The sequence below is a fragment of the Mesocricetus auratus genome, unplaced genomic scaffold (genome assembly GCF_017639785.1).
Source record: "Mesocricetus auratus isolate SY011 unplaced genomic scaffold, BCM_Maur_2.0 Super-Scaffold_100013, whole genome shotgun sequence".
Lineage (NCBI taxonomy): Eukaryota > Metazoa > Chordata > Mammalia > Rodentia > Cricetidae > Mesocricetus > Mesocricetus auratus.
Genome location: NW_024429196.1, coordinates 34,550,171 through 34,572,884, shown reverse-complemented (window position 1 = coordinate 34,572,884; position 22,714 = coordinate 34,550,171). Strand labels below are relative to the sequence as shown.

Below are 22,714 nucleotides of genomic sequence, written 5' to 3'. Positions count from 1 at the left end.
TGCAGGGTTCCCATGAGTGCATACACGCACACACATACACATGTACCACTTTATGTACTCACTGTAAACTTCTCTTCTCGTTTCTTCCGATAGCCAAAGGAATTTTTTCTAGGAGTAGAAAGCAAAAGGACCATTATTTTTCCCCTTACTGGGAAAAATTGCCAAGCTTATATTTGCTCACATATGCAAAGCAGTACACATCATCCACTCAGTCTTTAATATTCTTAATCTTGCATGAATATACTGATTCTAAAGGGCAACTTTAAAAGGACAATCAAAACCCAGGCACTGTAGCACATGCCTGTACTTCTAGCATTGGAGCGGTTTTGCTGGGTGTTGGTGGCGCACACCTTTAATCCCAGCACTCGGGAAGCAGAGGCAGGCGGATCTCTGTGAGTTCAAGACCAGCCTGGCCTACAGAGTGAGTTCCAGGACAGCTTCCAAAACAATACAGAGAAACCCTGTCTTGAAAAACAAACAAACAAAAGAATAAGAGGTTTGAGGGAGGCTTTAAAGGCTGTCTCTGGATAGCCTCTAGGCTACAAACCTTCTTGGTTTTGGAGTAGGGCCTGGCTGTCTCTAGTAGAAAACTGACTCCAGAAGGAAATCGAGCCTGGCTTTCTGCTGATCTAACCTAGTAGGGGCCAAAGCCCTGAGCACAGATGAGGTATTATACCATAAAGGTGGATATGAACAGCAACTTTCAACTTGTTGGAAAAGCTCCCTCAGTCCCATAAAGATTAGGCCTCTGGGCATGTGGATGAGAGAGGTGACAAGTTCTGGTATGGCATGGGTACTGTGAGCATTTGTACTACAGTTGTTGCCTTAAGACGCCATGTAGGCTCCACAGTGAGCTGGCTTCACTACAGATACCTGTGCACCAACACCATCTGACAACAGGGTCTCCCTGTCAGCGTAGCCCACAGAACACACGTTTGCCCTTAGAGCACCTCAGCTGCCTACTAGGAACCTACAGGTGCAGCAATGCTAGGTAGTGATGGGCCATCCTGGGACATGCTATCAGTGCCCATCTCTTGAAAAGTAACTGCAGAATGAAGACATAGGCAAAAGCATGGTCCCAGCACCATGCCGTTTGCACTTGGGATACTGGGAGCTCACATGTTTTGGACCCCACATGAGGATGCTTCTGCTCTGTGATCTAAGATAGTTCCACTGACACAAAGTTAAGATCACCACCTGGCATCTGGGATTTTCACTATACTGATCTTGATACACAGATGCAAAATGGAAGCCCTGAAGATTCTATAGCGACCTCTTAGTGCTTGAGACCAGCAGAAAGTTAATGGGAAACAAACCCTCAAGGAAAAGCAGTGGAAGAGGAAATATGACCTTTGTGGAAGATGAGGTCCTTCAGAAAGGAGGAACTAGTCACCCCTCCTGTTTCTCAACAGGTGCTCTGGACACAGGGCACATGCTCCAAAGAGAGGAAGCTACACCTAATGTTGGTTTCATTAGTCTGTGTTCAGAAAAAAGGACTGAAAGCTTGACATGCTGCTGTGTGTTACTACGCAAGGTGCTTCAAGTCCTTACTTAGGTTATAGATTAAGTGGAACCATGACTCCTTTGTTGAGAAGACAGTGAGAGTCTCCATTAAGACAAAGCCTGGTCTCTTTGGTAAGGGCATAAACCTGTGCCAGTGAATTCTTTGAAACTCAAATACTGCTTGCTGGGGGACTGACAGTGACTGTGTCACCAAAGTGGTAGAGTATACTGGTTATCAAGACACTATCTAGTCTCAGCCTTACTTTTTATTTCACTTTTTAAGGTGGCTGGGATTCTGCAAACACTGCTTTTGCGGTGACAGAAAGTTTTGTTAAGTTTTTATTAACAAGGGCCGGAAGGACACAGGAATTTACCCTTCAGCTTACACTCTGTTTACACTGTGCCTGTTGAACCCAGGAGGTCTGTGGTCCAGGCTCCCTTCTCTTAAGATATAGCCTCTTAGGTTTGTAGTTGACATCTGATGTCACTGTTATTCAATGTTCCCCCTTTGAGCTCTCAGGCTCTAATAACTGATTTGTTATAAAAATGGCTGGTGTAGCTTTTGTCCTCGACTCCCAGGCCGGTGTTAGCTCTACTAAGCCATGGTGCCTGTGGCCTATCTCACAACCTACCACAACTCCACAGATGTTGGCGTCTGTGGCCTGTCTCACAACATACTACAGCTCTGCAGATACTGATATCATCACTGAAAACAGGAAATGCAGCTTCCAAATTCTTCAGATTAAACTCTAACTGCACTAAAAGCAAAGAGATACTTTCCCTCCTCTTTCACTGTTGTCCTTCATGGTTACTAGCTTTTACAAGTGGCAGCCCCAGGCAAGCAAACACTTCTACAATACTGAAACGGCTTACAAATATTTACATGAAAAGAAAATCTTTCTCTTTAAGATCTAGACATGATTAAGCTGGTGGAGAAATCATATCACAGCATACAGAACACCTGTCACACCATCGGGGAGTGAATACGTGAATGACAAGAGAGTCAGGTGACCTTCCTGCTGGTAGAGAGGACATTCCAAGTGACCCACACAGAAGACCAAACCAGGCACAACATTCCCAGAGACTGAGTCAAATGGAAAGCAGGTTCCCTCTTTTTAATCCTGTAAGGGTTAGAGAGGCAAGGAAGCTGTAGATGTTGGCACTCGACATGCGGGAATGACGTATTCTCTTACAACAAAGCACGAATGAAGTAGCAGGCACTGAGGCTGCCTCAGTGAGGTAAACAGAAGACCCAGCTACCATTACTTAGGAGAATGATTTACCTAAATCAAACAGTTTCCCATTGAAAGAAGACACAGTCTAGGACTTAACAGCTGCAGAGAAGTCAATGCCTAGCACTGAAGCTTTAATGGACTGGCTGACTCTACCAGGGACTACTATAGCTGGTAACTACTACAACATGGCTACTGAATGGTTTAACAATGTATTGAAAATGTGTTGATCCAAAGTTGATAAATGTGATACATGTAGCCTGTTTATCCCACAAAAGAAAACTACATTTCATGGACAACATCGATCCTTCTGAAAGGCAAAGCCAAATGAGGTCTTCTGGAAAGGGTCCACCATTTCAGGCACTGATAAAACACCTGTGGTCAAGGGGAAGAGGTCAAGACAGCAACATTTACAGAAGTTTGGGCTTCAATGAGCCTCAAGAGCTTGCTGACTGGTGAAGGAGCTGTTTCATACAGACAGTGAAAAAATGGTTTCTTGAGATAGATCTACTGATGACCCAGGTCTTATCAGTGGTGTGGATGGACGGACAACAAAAGGCTGAGACTATAATTGGGTGATCAGGCCGCAGCAGGGGGTGAGAGTTCTGGCTCCCAATATGCAGATTCTGAGTAAAATAGACAGCAGCATATACTTTGTAAAACAAAGAAAAAGATACTAGTGTCTTACTCTTGGGCATTATACACTCATCCCAACCTTTAGCATCCCAAGTCACTCAGCACACTGAAACAAAAACCTGTTTTATAGTGTGACACCAGCTTTATGGTGGTGGTCTAGACCCAAACCTGCTGTAGCCTTTGTTTTGTATGTACCAAGAAAGAGGAATCAGTATTTTAAGTTTCAATTAGTCATTAATCATACTGTATACTTATGCATGTAAAATTTATGACCCCCCAATTTAAACTTTTCAAAGTAGGTTAAAAGAAGAAACTGAGATAGGCTGAGGTTCTTGCTCAGCATTTGTCAGAGGAAAATCCTGGCAGGCACCTTCATCACACAGCAACTGGCCTAGTTGCTAGTCAACACTGGGAAGGGCACAAACTCAGAGACCATCCTGTATGATTTCTAATCTCACCACTTTAGAGGAATTATGCATGGCAGAAGACAAGACAGCAAGCATGAAAGAAACTGCATTAGAGGTCCCAGGGAGAAGGAAATGGAACTATAGTAGTTTACATTCACAATGTATGGAAAGAACCCTAGGCAATGACAAGAAACACCAAGACTCTAAGAACTATCTGCTCAAGAATGGAAATAATATGGCCAAAGGCACTGCTTCACAACAGCAGCTTATAGTTTATAAATAAAATTTAAATGCCAGTTTGCCTAGTTACCAAACTCTTGTATCTGCCGACTATATCCTGTTGCCAGCTCAATCCCACTTCATTTTATCTTTGTGGTGCACTAGGCATTGAACCAGGACCTTGAGTAACCCAGGCATGCACTCTACAGATGAGCTACACGCTCAGCCTTTCTCACTACCAGCTGTAAAGAGAGCAAGGCTAGGAACCTATGGGACACACCTTGGAGGCCACCTCTGTCAAGGGCAGCCACCTAGAGGGCCAGGGATAACTATGAAGGTGAGCCTGCAGACAGAACGAGCAGAGGTTAGACAGTGTACTGCTCCTACATGGCAGTTGTAGTGTTACAAAAGAAAATGCCATGCTTTAAAGAAAAACAAAAACACTGAAGTCTCTGCTGTAAAACTGAATATCCTGAGGAATTAAGGGAAACCTTTGATGTTTACAGCTTCTATTTGATTTTCCTGAAGTGTATTAGGATGATTATAAGATATCTAAATTAAAATGTTAGTAGTTCACGATAGGTATATAATATCTGCTTGACAAAATATGCAAGTGACTTACCTTCCTCTCCCTAAACCAGGAGAGGATTCAAGACTACTTGGCTCCACACGCCCAGTTCCAATCTCTCTCTTGGCATAAGCTGAAGGGTTTTGTATTCGTGTTCTAGTTTGCCCTGCTTGCCTCGTTTGTGGGCTCCGGACACCATTAATTAATCGATCTGCAGTGAAGTTAAATATTGAAGGACTCTCTAGCAGCCCAGGCCCTCTCTCTGTACTAGGAATCGCATGGCGCAGATGAGACTTACTAGGGTTCCTGCAAATGAGATGTTTGTATATGCTGAGTTATAAAGCAATCACGGAGTATAGTATGAGCATGCTAATATGTATGTCAAGATCTGCTTCCTACTTAATATACACATGGTAAAAGTTACCTCTGATGAACATGACTAGTGGTTACACAGATCTCTTATTACCGATAACCGGGAATAGAGTAAAATACAGCTGTGAGCACTGGAAACACCATTGGAACTTGCCTGCTTCTAGGAGGATATTGTCTGATTGATGTCAGAGGAGACGCTGCAGGTTTGAAGGTCGGAGATGTAAACCCATTTATAAATCCAGTACTTGGAAATGGAGTTACCTGGATTCATTAACAAAAAACAAGTATGTAAAACATGAGACATGAGACACTTTAATTGAATTTACAATTGAATCATCTTGGGTAAACCAGATCAGGTCTTCCTCTTGCCAGGTGTGAATTCCATGTTATACTTAAAAATAACTACACAGTAAAGAAAAACTTCCAAGAGTATCACTAAAGGTAATGTCTACTGAGCATTCAAGCCATGGCTAGTGCTTAGAACTTTCTCCATATCATCTTAGCTAATCCTTATAATAAGCAAAGAGGACACGACCTTATCCAAAATCACATGGCCCAGAGGCAGATAAATCTCTGATTTCAAGGTCAACCTGCTCTACATGTCAAAACAATTCTAAAAAAAAGATGACTAGGGGTAAAGGTACTTGTTGCACAAGTCTAGTGACCAGAGTTCAATCCCTGGAACCCACGTAAATGTAGGAGAGAACCAACTCCACACTCTACAAGATGGAAGGATGAGATCACTAACTTTCTTGCCTCTGTATTCTTCAAGTAAATGATATTACTTCCAAGGCACTTAGTTGACTGGGGCCTACCAGTCCCTACCTTGAACTGTCACTAAAGGGAAAAGACTGGGACAACCAAGGAGTTCTCTTCAGCGCTAACTGGGAAGCAGGAGCTCTAAATTAAAGTGGCATTAGAGCTAGTGCATCACTCCCCCACTACAAAAGTAAAATGACAAAAAGAAAACATTTAACACTTGTCAAGGAAGACCTATTCCTTGACAAACACCACAGTGCATAAAAATTACACTGCTTAAAAATCTTTCCCAGTAAAACAAAAGACGGGATTACTATCTCAAATATTTGAAGAAATCTAAAATTAAACCCCAAATCATACAGCTAATAAATGGGCTAATGAACTGATGGCAAGTAAATAATTAAAAAAAACACCCAGCAGCCTCAGCCACCAGGGAAATGCAAAAACCGAGATTTATTCTTACCCTGGTCAGGACTACCACCAAGATATGAATGAAGACAAATGCTGGTGAGAACAGGAGGAAAGTGGGGCTCTAAACTACTAGAGGGAACACAGATGGAAATCAGTCTGCAGGCCTTCAAAAACTTAAAATAGAAGTATCACATGACCCCTCTGTATCACTCTTGAATATTCTGTTGCTCTATTCATAATAGCCAGGAAATGGAACTATCCTATTAAGTGAAGCAAGACAAACTTAGAAAGATAAAAACTGTTTTCTTTGATACTGGAAACCCAGATTTGGGGGTGGGGTAGTAGGTGGGTGCAGGGAAGAAACCATTAGAAGGGAGCTCACGGAGAGGAGAAAGGACTTTAACAGGGAAAAGGAAACATAACATACCAACACAAAGCAGGTAAGGCAATCTGAGGGAAGGAAGGGAACCAGCCAGACGGAAGAAAGTGGTGGTGGTGGTGGGGAGGGGGTGGAGAAGAGGTATTAAGGAGACCACAATATAATACGCATGCACCAAATCCCATTACACTTTGTTGGTTAACTTAAAAATTAAGGGGGGGAAAATACAACATACCAGAAAAGCCACTTAATTCAGACCAAAGTTTTGGAGACTAACTCTCTAGTACAATCAGCCAGGTGGTGGTTGCCCACACCTTTAATCCCAGCAGAGGCAGGTGGATCTCTGAGTTCAAGACCAGCCTGGTCTACAGAGTGAGTGCCAAGGCCATATCGAGAAACCCTGCCAAAAACAAACAAAAAACCCAATACAAAACAAAACTGGCAAGACCAAAAGATTAGTTTAAATTAGTAATTTTACTTAATACATATCTTGGAAAGGGCTTGGATGGGAGGACCTGAATGTAAAAGCATATAATGGCTGACCAAGGATCCCAAGAGAGGCATCTAGATAGACCAGGAGTATGACAGAGGGTGACAGAGTAACCTAACCCACTGCAGTTCCACGTAGGGAAGAGCACTAACAGCAAGCGGTTATGGACAGAGTTCTTCTCCAGATCCCTTCTGATGTTTCTGGGAAAGGGAACACCAAGGCCAAGGGCACATGTTCATAGAAAGTATACTACTTTTAAAGGCATATTTCTTTCCCATTAGAATTCACTTAAAAGTGACAGGTATATCTTTTCTTTCTTCTATCAGCCTATATATCTGTGCAACAGAAAGGGCTGTGCACTCTCTCATCCATGTATACAATGTACTCAATCATATCCACCCTGCTTCCCTTCACCTTATTTCCCTGCTTCCCACGCTGGCCTCTCCCTTCAAACTACAATTTCTTCTACTTTCATGTCTTTAAAGAAAAAAAAGACCTTTATATCCCACATGTATGAGAGAAAACACATGGTATTTGTCTAGCATTATTTCGCTTAATGTGATAGCCCATCCATTTTCCTGCAAATAATGTGATTTTGTTGTTCTTTATGTCTGAATAATATTCCATTGTGTGTGTGTGAGTGTGTTTACACACACACCCTTTACCTACTCACTCACTGATAGGCACCTAAAGTGATTCCCAAACCCCGTCACTGGATATAGTGCCACAACGGAAGTTAAATGTACAGTTATCTCTTGCCTGTAGATTTTTATTCCACTGGATGTATGCCAGTGATATAAGTAGATTCTATGACAGTTCAACATCTATTTTTTTTTTTTCAGAATCTGCATACTGATTTCTATAGTGGCTAAACTAATTTACATTCCCAGCAACCATGTATAAGAAATCCCTTTTCCCTGCATCCTCACCAGTATGTCAGCATGCCATTCATCTCCTTCATGATACATGGAATCTCAATGTAGTTTTTAATTGCATTCATTTCATGGCTAAGAAAGTTGAGCAATTTTTCATTTATTATATAAATAGGTCATGTGTTGTATTTTTTCTTAAAAATTTTAAATAGTTTACTAGTATGAGAGATATAATCTATACTTGGGAGCATATGTGCCACATCACACAAATAAAGGTCATAGGAAACCATAAAGTCAATTATCTCCTAAATGGCATGCATTTTGAGCCTTAAACTAGTGCTACTCACCTGGCTAGTCCAAGTGCTGAGACATGTCACTGGCCCATTGGCTTTGCTTTTAGAGCTGTCTGACTGACTTGCCATTTACTTATTTGTTCTTCTGGTCTTTAACTGTTGAGTTCTTCATGTATTTGGGAATTAAGCCTTTATTGGATGAATATGATAAAGGTTTTCTCCAAGTACAAGCTGTCTCTATCATGCTAATTGCCTCTTTACTGTGCAGAAGCTTTAAATGTGACAGAATCTTGTTTGCCTACTCTTGCTATTGTGTCCTGAGTCACCAGAGTCCTACTTAGACAGTCTTACCTATGCCCCCATGTATTTGTCTCTGGCCATTTCAAAGTTTTGGAGATAGACATAACTTTTTACTACAGTGGTTCTAGAACTGGGGGGAGAGGAGTTATGGGCCTCATTGAGGACTCCTTTCTAACTCTGCCTATCCTGCAGTGTGCTCTCATTTCTCAAACGTTCTAGATTACTTCCTACAAGATCCAAGCCAAAATCAATGTGTCTCGGGACTCTGACAAGGGCAAGTTTCCAACCCTGTCCCCAGCCATCTGCTCTACTCAGAAACTGAAGTTGATCTGTGACAACCTTGGTGCTTTTGCACACAATCTATCCTCAGAGCTTCCTTTCTTTGTTCCTTCTCATAAGTTCCCATGAAAAACAAAAACCTAATTAAGAGATAACACAGTGGCTCATCAATCCTTGCTGTAAGTTTAATGCTACTTTCTATTTGTATCTATTTTTGGAGTAACAGCTCCTGGCCATACTCATTTTTTCAGATATTATCTTCATAGTTCAGTACCTAACAGGACCTGCATTTTCAAGCCTGAACCTGTCTCAAGTTCCCTCTTTTCCATACCTCCACTGCTTGCCTGCCAGTGAGCAGTATTGTCTCTAGGTGACAGGTGGCTGGCACCAGACACCTGATCCTGAGCACCCACCTTTCCACTTGTTCTCTGACCTGGTCCAGTCACATCCTGGACATGAACGCTTCCAAAGTTAACTTCATTTTCTGCATTCTGACCATTACCTTCTATGCATCCTATTTTTTTTTTACCTTTTATTACATCAAAATCTGTTATACAAACCTATAGATATGAATTCACCCTCCCTTTGTAACCTGGACATCACTTTCAAGGAATTTACCATACAAGGTAAATTGTTGATTTTCTTTTATTCTACTTCACTAAATCATCGATTCCAAACTAGAACCTAAATTTCCCAGCATCTGTAGAGGGAAGCTGGAGAAAAATGGTTGCACTCAATACAAACTTAAGAATTCCAAACACAAACCTTAACAAAGGTCAAAGATTAAGCATGTTACCTAACCCTAAGGTGGGTGTGAGAACAAATACGGTTTTGTGAGACAGACAGCATGCATCCTACTTTCCTAGACTGTTAGGAATCTATTGAAATACCTCTTCCACCATGACAGAACTCCTCATGTCATGGTCATGCTACTCTGTTCATCAGGACACCAGTTAGACTCTAACTGGCAGTCTTTATAGCATTGTGTCTCAGAGAAAGGAAATGCCAGGAGGGAGGAAGGCAAGGATCACAGCATTAAAATTCTGCATTACATAGGACTCTTATCTTTATCGCATAATTTAAATTAACTAAGCAAACTATAGTACTATAATAGTACAATATCTAAAACGTGAATCTCTGTTATATAAATTTAAAAAAGGAAGAAAGAAAGAAAAAGGCTTACCAAGGGTGGATCAAGATAACTATGTGTTGTTGACCATGTCTGGGGGGTGATCAGGCTGTACAGAGGGAACTGCTGCTGGGGACTATACACTGGAGGTAAGTAAAACGATGTAGCATAACGCTGCTGTGTGTAAAGGTTCATGTCCAGAGGTCTAAATCCATTCTTTGGCAAAAATGTGTTTATCGCTATTGCCTTTGCTTTAATTCGTGCCTGTTTGGGGACATTTAAGTTACAATTAGAACATTTAAGAATGCTGATCAGATAATAAAGAAGCTATAAGCAATGGTCTTGCTTACCTTAATTGGCTTTCCTTGAAAAGTTCTGACTTCTTCTCGAAGGTATTTGTAAGCCTAGGAATAAAATCATTCAAAATACCAATTTGTTAACTTTGTAAGTTAACTCTACAGCTCAAAAAGTCATGTATGGTTGACTATAGTTGACAGGATCCAAAAGAATGATTGATTCCTGACCCTCTTCCAGACACAGATCCCTAAAAATACCCTTATTATGGTATCTGCACCCCAAATTATTGTAAAATATTTACATATAATTTTATAAGTACTAATGAATACCACATACACATTCCCAAGCCAAACAAAAAAAGAATATTGCCTTCCTCATGTTAATCCCAACTTGAAACTGGGATTGTGTAGTATAGGAAAGGAAGTGCTTGAAAGGAAAAGATTGAAATATTTGAGCCCCATGTTTATCTACAGATGTAATCTTTATCAGGCCCCCACTTCATTCAGAGGCTCCTCAGTTGCACTTATGCTCACCTATACAATTCACCCATTGGCACGGTGCTTCTTCCCTTCTGGCCTTTCAGGCTTCTATATTCTTTCTCTAACCCTCTGATCACACCACAACATTTCATACTTGTTGGTATGTTTCACCTAAACCAGACTCCTCTCTAAGAGCACAAAACTTCTCAATAACTTTGAAAGCACCTTGCCACACAATGGGTGTCCCTCACAAGTCAGGGATAGATTCAAATTTCCCCACTTTGCAAACAAAATTTGTCTCTTCTCAGATATGAGACCAGATCTGATTTCCTGAGAGTGCTTACTCACAATACACTCAAGAAGCAATGTGACATGCTTTCAGTAGTGCTAGAAGTCAGTTTTCTCTGCACTTAGCCCTTGACCTCGATGTCCTGACCTCTGCCCCACTCTGATGGTAAACTATGTCCTTCATAGGCGGGGAGAGGAAAGCTCTTACCTGCTGTGCATCCGCTTCTGTTTCAAAGGTAATAAACCAGTTGTCGTTATAGGCAAATTCACAGTTTATAAATTTTGGTAAATTATCTCCTTTAAATAGTGCTTCTACTTCCTACAGGAAACAAAGAAGTTAGAAATTAGTCCCCACTTATGCTATTTTTTGTCCTCACAAATTAGGAGGAAAACTTACTTGCATGCTATGATGCAGTTATGATGCACGTCTAACCCTCTTTCAGAAACACTGCAGGGAGCACCTACAGGATCACATGCCAGAGAAAGAAATCACTACTGACAGCTTTCCCTACTGACAAGGAACTGGAATCATGAACAGTGGGGGCTGGGGATGGAACTGGTTTGGAAGCATCTCTTGCCTAGCACACAAAAAGGCTTGGGTCTTCTCTCCAATACCATATCAAGTGAGCACTGTGGTACTTGTCTGTAATATTAGCTCTAAGGTGGAAGCAGAACAGTCAAGTTCGGGATTATCCTCAGCTACATAAAGAGTTCAAGGCCATCTGGGGTACATGAATGCTTGACAGAAAAGGCTAGAAGAGGGGGAGGGAGCGTACAGGGGAAGGGGAAGAAGAAAACTGTTAAATCAGTAAGCTGATAAATATACAATTAAAAAATAGCTTGAAAAACAAAAACATTAGCTGAACTTTTTTTCTGGCCAAGTTGAACTAGATTTACAGTTCCAAGCAACACAAAAAGCAGAAAGATAAAACATGTGCCATCAGCAGGGTAGGTGAGCCTTCCCTGAAAGAACATGAACAGAATAGAATGGGCCAACAGTGCTCAGTCTATGGTTTCTGGGTCATAGAATGGGCAAGTCTCCAGAGCTTTGTGGAGGGTTCTCTCTAGGCCACTGGCCAGAAACAAACCATCTAGAATGGTCAGGTAAAATAACCCTACAGCCAGTTCACTGGGCAGTCAGAATATCAAACTTAAAGAACAGAGGGCAAGTAAGTAAATAAGAGTGTGCCCTATATGAAGGTTGTTCTGAGCCACTTCACAAATGTGCAGAAACCAAACTGACGCCAAGTTATTTCTTGCCTGTGTTTTGGAGTGGGCACCTTGCTATTTGGGTCAGAATAGCCTTGAACTCCTGGGTTTAAATAACCCTTCCTGCCTTAGTCTTGAGTAGCTGGGACTACATGTGCACACCACTAAGGATCTTAAGTGCATCTTAGAATATTTATTAGAATTCAAAACTATTCAGCAACTAGTGAAGTAATAATCACATAGATAAATAGAAAAGGCTGGGCTATAATGAGAAAGATCAATCAGATTAACCTTAAAATAAAACAAATGACAATGTCAGCAGACAAAGACCAGAATAGTTACTGAATGTCCATTTCAAATGCTCAGAAAGGGGAAGCTTGAGAATGACAAATAGAAACACAGAATGATAAAACTTCAAAGCTTGGCCATAGCCAGCCTATAACCAAACTGTTTTAAACCAATGATACAATAGCCCAGAAGCCAGAGAAAAAGACATGTCATATAGAGAGGACAAAGGCAAAAACTGGTCTATTTTTTTTCCCAGCAGAAACAATGCAGATTAGAAGAGAACAATGTGTTTAAAATACAGGAAGAGACAAACTCCAATCCAGAAACTTTAACCAAGTCAAAACAAAACAAAAACCAAAAACCCCTTTTAATGAGCTCCAAATCAGGATTCTCCCAAACACACTAAAACGGAAAAAGTGTTTTTCAGTACAAATGTGTATACTAAAGTATGTATCACAAGAGATCTCACAGGAATAAGGCAAAAGGATAAACAGAACCTGACAGAAAGGCTAGAAGAGACAGACTTGTTCAACCTTTAGACATGGCAACAAAGTGACTTCAACAAAGTTCACAAAACAAACACTAATCCTGTTTTAAGTAAGTTTACAATTTTGTGTTAGATGGCATTCCTAGTTAACCCATGCTGCATGCGGATGGCGGGTTGCAGACCGGACATTACTGACAGCACTAAAAATGGTAAATATTAGGGCCAGTCATGGTGGCACGTACCTATAATGTTAGCATTCAGGAGACTGATCTGAGGCAGGAGGATTATGAGTTAAAGGCCAGCCTGGTCTACATGGTGAGAACTTGTCTCTATAGAACCAACCATCCAACCAAAAAAGTTATACCTAAGGAGACAAAAAACAAACAAACAAACAAAAAAACCCCCAAGCCCCAACAAAGAAGAACAGAAGCAAACAAAACAAACTGTAAAAAGATAGCGCCCCATCATATTCCCTCCCCACTCATTATTCTTATTTCTTAATTAATACATATCTAAACCCATTTCTCTTCGTAATTTGTAACTACTGTAATATACAGACCCTATTATCTTTTTAAATTTAAATATACACAGGAATCCTGAGACCAAAAGACACGACAGTCATTCTTCACACTGTAATTATTATTGTGTACATTCTGTAAAAAGTTGTTTCTGTGAGTATTTCTCCAATAAGCCTATCACAAACATATGAAATACATATATATAAATAGATACTGCTATGATAAAGCGTTAGGGGAATCTTGGTGGATACCATGGCAGGGGAGGATGACCCAGGGGAAGGGACACACATGCCAGGCAGACAGAGCTTAAGTGAGAAGTCATATTAGAAAGGGGAGGGGAGAGGGACGTAAAGAGAAGACAGGAACAGTGAGAAAAAAAGTGGGCAAAGGTCTTTCTTGTAAAGGGGTACTGTCTGAGTGCATTCTGCCAGGTGACAGGGGCAGGCCAACATACTGCCTGAATCCTTACAGATGCCAAAAAAGGAAAAAAAAAACCCTCAGGAAAATGTCAAGTACCACAGTAGAGGAATAACTTACTTCCACAGGGGTAGATTCAGATATTTCACGCAGTATTACTATGCACCGGTTTTGATTTGGCCTTACTTTCTCTCCCTTCTCGTCCACTTGGACTAAAGGTAAAGCTGTGAAGAGAAAAAACCAAACAAATGGTAAAACACACATTATATGATAGTCCAACGGGATGTGGACACGCATTACCAAGCATACTCACATGATGCTCCAACAGAATGTGAGCACTCATTACTAAACACACCAGAAAAACTCGTACACATGGTAAACTATTGACATGTTCAAAGCCAACACAAACTACCAAATCATGTACACCCATCTTGTATGTTAAATTTTCAAAATGAAGGAACATGTAAATCTAAAAGGTCCTGCTAAAAGCACTAGACATAGGGTTAATGGCTTTCTCCTTCCTACAGTAAAATTTGACAGCTTTGGTCAATGACATTGGGGTATGATACCTAAGAATAATCCAACAGACTTGGTGTATTAGAGTATAGATACAGCCAAATTGCTGGTCTTTTAAATAGATCAGATGGAATCAAACCCAGCTACACTCCAAGTCTGTATTCTAAATGGCAATACTGGAAAGTAAAGAATTGCTTCAAGTTCCTACTGATAATTATGCTTACCAGGTCTTTAGTTTTTTGTATAAGGATAGAAAAATGAAAATTTTTAGTTGTAACTAGAAAATCCAATTAAGGTGCTCCACTTTTAAGGTGCTCAAACCCATTGGCCAGCTCATGGAAAATCAATGCAAATGTGGTCCTGACCTCCATGTGGGACATACATGCTGGGGGGTGGGGGATGGCCTCCCAATATATTTTTTAAAATGTCTTTTAAATTCAACTAAGTTCTAAAAGAAGACATTAATCTTTTAATATTACTGTTAAGTCCAATGTACACAAGAAAAGTTTTGAGATGCATAGGGACAGGACAACATAAGACCACACACACACACACACTCACGCTGATTGGTGAGAGAAATAAGACTTTCAGACACAGCAATGTCTAATCGTCCAAACGTTTGTAAGCAATCTGGATGTGCTAGTCTGGCACCCTGTGTACCATGTTCTCTGTGAAGAAGCCACTACAGCTGTACCACATATGGTTCAATTCCAAGGGAGGGAACAGGGAAAAACCACTCACCTGAAATTTGTAGGTTAAGTACAGAAAATGAATTTTTATAATGAAGAAGTCTGATTTAAAAGAAAATCAACACATATAGTACAGAAACCATCACAAGGGCGGAGCAGAACTATTCTTAGCCTTATTGTTGCGATGTTTCACGCATGTACACATGTCAAAACTAACTGGCTACAACCTTTACACCAATCACATCTAGGGTAAAGTAAATTTTTCTCTTTTTAGAAAAGGTGCTTAAGTCCCCAAAATCAAGTGGGATACAATTTTCATACAAAAAATAACACTTTAGAGACCTATACTCCTGAAGTGCCTGTGGGCTTACTATTGACTATTTAAACATTAACATTATGTGTCAAATTTCCAAGAAACAGCTTCATTTACAATAGCTAAGGAAAAAAAAAATCACAACAATCTTCCATCAAAACTTAAGCTACTAGTTGGAAAGAAATCCCTTTAGTAGCTAAACAAATATAGTTTACTTCATAAAAGTCATTATTTATTTTGGCTTTCATTAATTTAGCAGCTGTCTTTAAAATAAAATCTCTAATGAAAAGGTTCCTCTTCTCTTTAAATTAGCCCATAATCTGCTTGAAGTTTCAATCACAGGTTAAGTCAGTGTTCTTGTTACAGAGAGCTGGTCAGAAAAGAAAGGAGGCCAGAAGTATTTAATTTACCCCTAAGGCTTCTAGTGAAAAGGTAGTTCATAAGACAAACAGTGTGAGGACAACAATCTTTTCACCTTAAATCGTCATCTACTTACATCTTAGCACTTCAACAATCAAATCCACATCAGTACTGAGTTTCTTGATATGGTCAAGGTTAGCTACCGTTGTAATTGGCACATACTGATCACTATCCATCTGGGATATAAGATACATGTCACTAGCAAGATTCTCCCTGTTGAAAGAAAACAAACTCTTTTTAACTGATATTTCTTTAGAAGTTTTACCAGAGGCATGAATGTAGTGTGGGACAGTCTAAACAATCTGATATTTGCTCACTTGATGCAATCAAAATTAGCCAATGGATTAATTCTTTTAAAATGCAGGTATAGCCTTCAATCCCAGCACTTGGGAGGCAGATCTTTGTAAGTAAGAGGCCAAAGTGATTGATCTACAGTTTCAGGACAGGCTCCAAAGCTACAGATAAACCTTGTCTCGAAAAACAAAACAACTAAAAAGCAGTTATAGCCAGGCGTGGCCTTTAATCCCAGCACTCAGGAAGTGGGTAAAGGTGGATCTCTCTCTTAGTTGAAGGCTAGCCTGGTCTACAGAGCAAATTTCAGGGCAGCCAGAGCTACAGGGAAATAAACAAACAAAATGAGACACAGTTATAGCTCATTTTTGTTCTGGACAGTATTTGAGTAATTAAAAATGCATTTTTCAACAATAAGGAAATCCAGCTAAATGAATTAAAAAGCTACAAGAAATATAAAAGGTTAGGAGAAAGTCAGCACCCCAAATACACCATAAAATGTGGACACACGTTAGATGCACTGCAGATTGGCTGGGGTATCTAGGCAGTCAGAGCCAACAAGGCAGAAGGTACATCACACCATCAGCAATCAGGACAAATTCTCAAAAAAGACCGTGTGTAATATAACACACAAAGTCTCAAAAACACCACAAAACTAAAATCCAGTAATGGGTTTCACAGGCCCTTTTACATACGGTGTCTCTCAGTGAAGGTCAGTCAAGTCAAGAGTTCAGTCAAAAAGACTAACTCACTGAGAGGAAACTGCTTATCCCTTATCTCACATGCTACAGCAGGTTTTGTGAATGGCAGAGAACTAGGCTTCGCAACCTTGGCCCAAGACCTTTCGTTTTTACACCATACCAACTGCTAAAATTCAGTACTGTGCTAAGATGTGATGAGAGGAAGGAGAAAGGAGGCCTGGGCATTGTTCCATCTTCTTAAATATGCTTTCTTGTCATTTTGGGACCTTCATGAGATATGGTGGTGTCCTCAGAGCTACAAGGGACTTCATTTGCGGCCAGTTACTTCATACTCAACCCCATCCACATGTCTGCTAACTTAAACGTTCATCACTAACTTAAAAGGTTCGACTGTTCGACTAGAGTTTTTAACAACAACAAAATGTCGTCTAAGGGAAAAAAAGCCAAACATGTACCTAAATGTGAGCACTATAGAAGTAAAACGGCTATTTATCTGGCAGACTGATTCATGACATATTGTATATATACAGGAATCCATAGTGAAACAGAAGTCCAGACAATCATCAAAAATAGATCTAAGGGCAAACTCTTTCTTGGGGATTCCTGGCCTAAGGAATCCAGTTCTCTACAGCACTTCTGAAGACTAGACAGGCATGAAATTAGTCATTTATAAACATGAAATACTATGAAAACTCACATTTGTAGCCAATAAACTATGTACAATGCAAGAAATATTAGGCATTAGAAAATTTACTAACAGCCTTACCTAGATAAGCAGAACTCCAACGTTTTTTTAAGTACTTCCCGGGGGTCTTCCTGGCTTTCTGGTTGAGACTCATTTCCTCCTATATAGAAATAATGAACAACTCAGAAAAAAATAGCTTTAAAATTTACCAAGCAAGCAATTCAATACAGCACTCCAATGTTTTTGTCTGCATATAAGCACAATAATATGAAAAGTGCTATTTTACCTGCTAGAAAAAAATTAAACCATGAAAAACAAAACAAACAGTTGAGAAAACAATGATTAAATTTCACTGACAAAGTTTAACAGTTCACAAAAGGGTTTTTCAGGTAACAGACAAGAACACTGACTGACTCTAAGTAACTGTAAAATCTGAAGGAAAGAATCAGAACAAAGAAAGGCTAAAAACAGGCAAAACCAGATGGAAACAAAGAAAAGCAAAGGCTGGAGATGTTGACACACGGGCCATTTGGATGAAGTTCTATGGGAGAACTTTAAATCTGCCTTCCAATTTCCAGCTAAAGGGACAAGTTAGAAACCATCTTATTACAGAGTCCTCATGAGAAGACATTAAATCAGATTCTCAAACACAAAAGCTCTTTTTACATTCAAAGGAAACAGCTCAGGAAAGATGTTTGCTGGCAGTGTAGGTTATTTGTGTGTATGGGGTCACAGACATCAGCAGGAGACACAGTGGCCTCTGGGCTGAAGGGCCCTGCCACCCTTATCACTCAGGACACCTTATGAACTAGCCTTTAATATCACAGAGATGAAAGGCATTGGAGTACTAAAGAGTGTTTCCTACATAAGTCAGCCAAGCAAACACAAAGACACTTGTAGTCTAAAAGTCAAGGTTAAAGACCATGAAAAAGCAATGACAAAAGTAGAATTTAGAATAGACAGTTCACAACAGTGTTATATATACTACTTTCACAAAATCCACCTTAGTAGCAAAAAGAAACTAAACAGCTAAAATAACCAAACAAGTGAAAACCTGGCCTGTTAACTCCTGATCTGGAGACTTGCCCTGGTCATCTCATTTAAACTCACATTCCACCCCCATATTGAAGAGATATTTACTTGTTACAGGAACTGCAAATTCAGTCTAAATGAAGTAAGGCCCCTTCTCTCAAGAGGCCAACATTCCATTGAGAGAGCTAAAGGAGCCACTGCCAGCATTGAAACTGAAGTGACCCAGAGGAAAATAGCATGGGCAAGGGGCCAGAGCAGCTTGTTACGACCCCACATCGAAGGAGCCATCTGAAGCAATGGAGGAAAGAGGAAGTGAAGTTCCAGGCAGAGGCCCTGACAGGCAGAGTCAACAGACAGTAAGGAGGCTGGTAAAACTGAGGAGGCTATTTGAAATTTAATTTGAATGTGACTGGGAACCAATTTGGGGGTGACATTTTGGAAAGACCACCATGGTTCCATGGCACAGACAGTCACAGTAGTATAATTAGGAGGCTAACACACTCACTGAGGGCAGACCACCATTCAGGACTCAAACCACTGAGCACAAGTCAAGTAAGGAAGACAAAAACCCCTGCCACTTAGCCCAGGGGCATTTCAACATTCCACTCTGAAGCAATAGGAAAGCCAGTGGCTGCAGAGATGTATCTGCTGGCCCATAACAACTATTATGGAAATGTGAAGTAGATTGTGGGAGGCGGGGAGGGGGGCAAGAGAAGAAAATTGTTTAGCGGTGTGAAGGAATCACCAACTAAAAATGATACAGGGTACTGGGGAGATAGTTTAGTTGGTATGTGCTTGTTGTGCAGACACAGGAGGACTTGGGTTCAATCTCTTACACCCATGTAACTAAGCTGTGTGTGATGGTATACATTTGTAAACTGAATACTGGCTGGGAATGGGGGTAGGACAGAGACAGGCAGCTCCTTGGAGCTTACTCCAGCCTAATTAGTGAGCCCCAGATCCCACTGAGAGACCTGGTATGCCTCCTGAGGAACTACACCGATGGTTGACTTCTAGCCATATGCATATACATGTGCAAGACATGCACACTCACGTACACATTCATAAATATAGGTATTTAAAAACCAGGGTGAGATATAACTCATAGGTAGGTAGAGTGCTGCCAAGCTGTTAGAGGCCTAAGGTTCAATCATGAGGGGGAAAACAAAAACAAAAACAAAAACAGACCTGTCCAGAATAAGGCTTTTAAAGAGCTGGGTAAATGCAATTATCGAACTGTAAGGACAACTATGAGCCTTGAACAGATTCAGGGGGGACTGATCAGGAGGCTGGGACACTGCTCTGAAAGACCTAGATGAAGGGACATAGGTATGCTGAAGGATAAAAGAAGATACTGTGTAAGTATGAGGGAAACTGATCTAGTAGTTAGTGCAGGACATTCATGACTATTCGGCAGTCAGGCAAGAGACAGAAGTGCTCACATGAGGACAGGTGGGACTGAGTGACAACAGTGAGACTCTGGATGACTTAACACCAGCAAGATGTATCTACAGGACTGAGGCCATTTTCTTTTTAAAAATAACATAAAGAAAAATAAAATAAATGAAACAGTGGTCTCCTAGGCATGTCTAAGCCACTCCTCAACCCTAACTACAGAACTGTTATATCAATGTGACTTCAGGAGGTGATCTAGGTCAGCAACCACAATATTAAGTTTCTTTGTGGCCACGTGTGTACTCTTGTCACATGATGAAAATGCACTTTATGGACTTCTCTCTACTCCATAATATAAACATGGCAATAGTAATTACATCAGAAGACTTTCAAACAGGAGGCTATATCAATCACAGAATACGTGGCTGCACCTCCTCAAAGCTGTTAAGATTACCAAAAACAAAAAAGTCTAAGAACGGTTAAGAGTGAGTGGCCCAAAGTAACATAATGACTAAATGTAATGTGGTGTTGGAGGCAAGATCCTGCACAGGAAAAAAGACATGGGTAGAATGTACCACTATTCATTTAGATTTGTGGTAAACACATCACACAAGATGGGAAGAGAAAAGGTTAGTTGTGGGGTGTGGCTGCTTTTGGGGGCAACTGCTGTCAAGGTGGACAGTGCTGTCACATACTTACAATGGTTATTTCCCACTTCCTTCTGCCAGACGCATAAGAACTGTCTCTAATAGTCACCATTAGGCCCTGTGGAAGCTCTAGGTAGCAGTGCCCACCCTCTGACTGGGCTTCCAGGATTTTCAAACTCTTGTCCTGACCACCCTGAGCTTCTAGAATTTACCAACTATAGTTCAGGTTTCTAACTGAGGCTCTGGCTCCTAAAGACAGAGCGATCTGCTCTGTGCTATGTTTCTATTCACCTCTCTGTTGACCTCTGTAGTTATCCTGAGTTTGCTCTTCTTCCTGGAGCTGAGAACATTTCAGATGTTAGTTCTGGAGCCGTCGGGTGTGAACTGGAAGCTCCAGCAGCCTCATGTACATAGACATCCTCAGTGCTGCTGTGTCTGTTTGCTCAGGTTCTTACTGGATGGTTTCACTGAGTTTTATTGGGTACAAGTCCTTACCATGTGATTACAGACAGATACTACCTCTGTTTGAAATGACAAATTAAAATATTTATAAAATTGGATTTATTATGTTTATCTCTTACTGGTCTTCCTCTAGAGATTGTACACAAGAAATGTTACTATAAGATCAAGCACGTTGTATTTATTTTATTGCTTAAGGTTTTATGTTTTTTGTTTCACCTATGATCAGTTAAAATTAATTTTTTAACGTATGGTATCAAACATGAATGAGGTTGTTTTAGTTTATGGCATATGGCTATGCTACTCTTCCAGCAAAAGTTGTTGAAATGCTATTCTCTCTTCTGTCTCTCCAATTCTGTCAAGGTAATACTGACATAATGACACAGCAATACACAAAAATGTGTGTGGTCAAATGATCTCTAACAAGGATGCTTAGGCTGGTGAAAGAAAGAAGAAAGGTAGTCTCTTCACAGTGCTGGGAAGCTCAGCATCTATGTGCACAAAGAATGAAACGATGTGGAGATGGCTGGAGTGATGACTCAGGTTAAAAGTACATGTAACACTTGCAGAGAACGAACGAACACACACACACACACACACAGAGTTAAGATGGTAAATTTCATGCTGTATGTTTCATCATGCAGGATAAAAGAAAAGAACGAAAGAAATCAATAGGAAAAGTTGGGCATGGTAGTACACTTCTGAAGTCTAGCACTTGGGAGATGAAGTCTGGAAGACTGAGTTCCAGGCCAGCATGACAATACCTTACCTCAAAATAAGAGGTGGACAAAAAAAAGACATGGCATGTTAACAATAACCAAAAGGAAACACAGATAGTTGTATTTGTTTCAGAAGAACAGACTTTAAAGCAGGGAAAGCTGCTTTAATGATAGAGAGTCAAATCTCCATGAAGAATAACAAAGCCTAATATAACATGCCTAAAACAGCATGAGCACCATGCAGACAGGTGGTGGCTTCTTATACACTAAACATACTTTACCATGTAATATAGTAATCATATTCCTTAATGTTTAGCCAAAGGATTCAAAAAATCTCACATCTACACAAAAACCTGCATATTAATATCCATCATCACCTTATTAATTACTGTCAAACCATCTTTCAACAAATGACTGGATAAACTGGGCTGTACTAGAATAAATAATTCAGGCTAAAACAGCAATGTGAGGACATAGAAGGACCACCAATAAATATTACTAAGAAGAAGAGGTCAAACTGAAAAGGCTACTCAGTGAATGATTCCTCTATGGTACCCTGAAAAGGTTACAAAGACAAAGCAAAAACAGTGATTGTCCAGGGCTGGGGAAGAAGGGTTGATATAGAAAACACAGCTGACTGCTTTGGCAGTGGGACTATCCACAATATTACACAGTGACAACAAATGTTATGTGCGTGAGATGTACAATACCAAGAAGTATGCCTAATCTAACCTATAAACCATGGGCTTTGGATGATAATGGTGTTTCTATACAGGCTCATCAGCTGTAAAACAACACTCTGGGGAGTGTTACTGACAGTGGGGGAGGCTACACGGTGTATGGCCAAGCACATATGGAAACTGTACTGGATTTTCTGTTCCACTTTGCTGTGAATTGAAAGCTATTCTTCTAAAAAAGTAATGTCTTTCCTGAAAATCGATTAAAGTGTGACAAGTAAGTGACTATGGAGTGCCTTCTCTAGATGGGACATCTATGTCACCTCTTCCAAGGCTCA

The 22,714-nt window shown here is 40.4% G+C and overlaps 1 protein-coding gene across 3 annotated transcripts in view; it reads right to left on the bottom strand.

The window, feature by feature from the left end:
* Positions 1–22,714, bottom strand: part of Larp4b (La ribonucleoprotein 4B) — a 73,274-nt gene that overhangs the window by 9,138 nt on the left and 41,422 nt on the right. For 2 of the 3 annotated variants that reach the window (XM_040755576.1, XM_040755577.1), the window contains 9 exons: positions 17,529–17,607; positions 15,847–15,983; positions 13,953–14,056; positions 11,122–11,232; positions 10,200–10,253; positions 9,904–10,113; positions 5,092–5,198; positions 4,620–4,871; positions 63–108 (listed from right to left, as the gene is read on the bottom strand). In XM_040755576.1, the coding sequence (XP_040611510.1) occupies positions 63–108; positions 4,620–4,871; positions 5,092–5,198; positions 9,904–10,113; positions 10,200–10,253; positions 11,122–11,232; positions 13,953–14,056; positions 15,847–15,983; positions 17,529–17,607 (1,100 nt within the window). The remainder of the gene's footprint in view (positions 1–62; positions 109–4,619; positions 4,872–5,091; positions 5,199–9,903; positions 10,114–10,199; positions 10,254–11,121; positions 11,233–13,952; positions 14,057–15,846; positions 15,984–17,528; positions 17,608–22,714) is intronic. The other variant, XM_040755578.1, reaches the window with a different exon arrangement.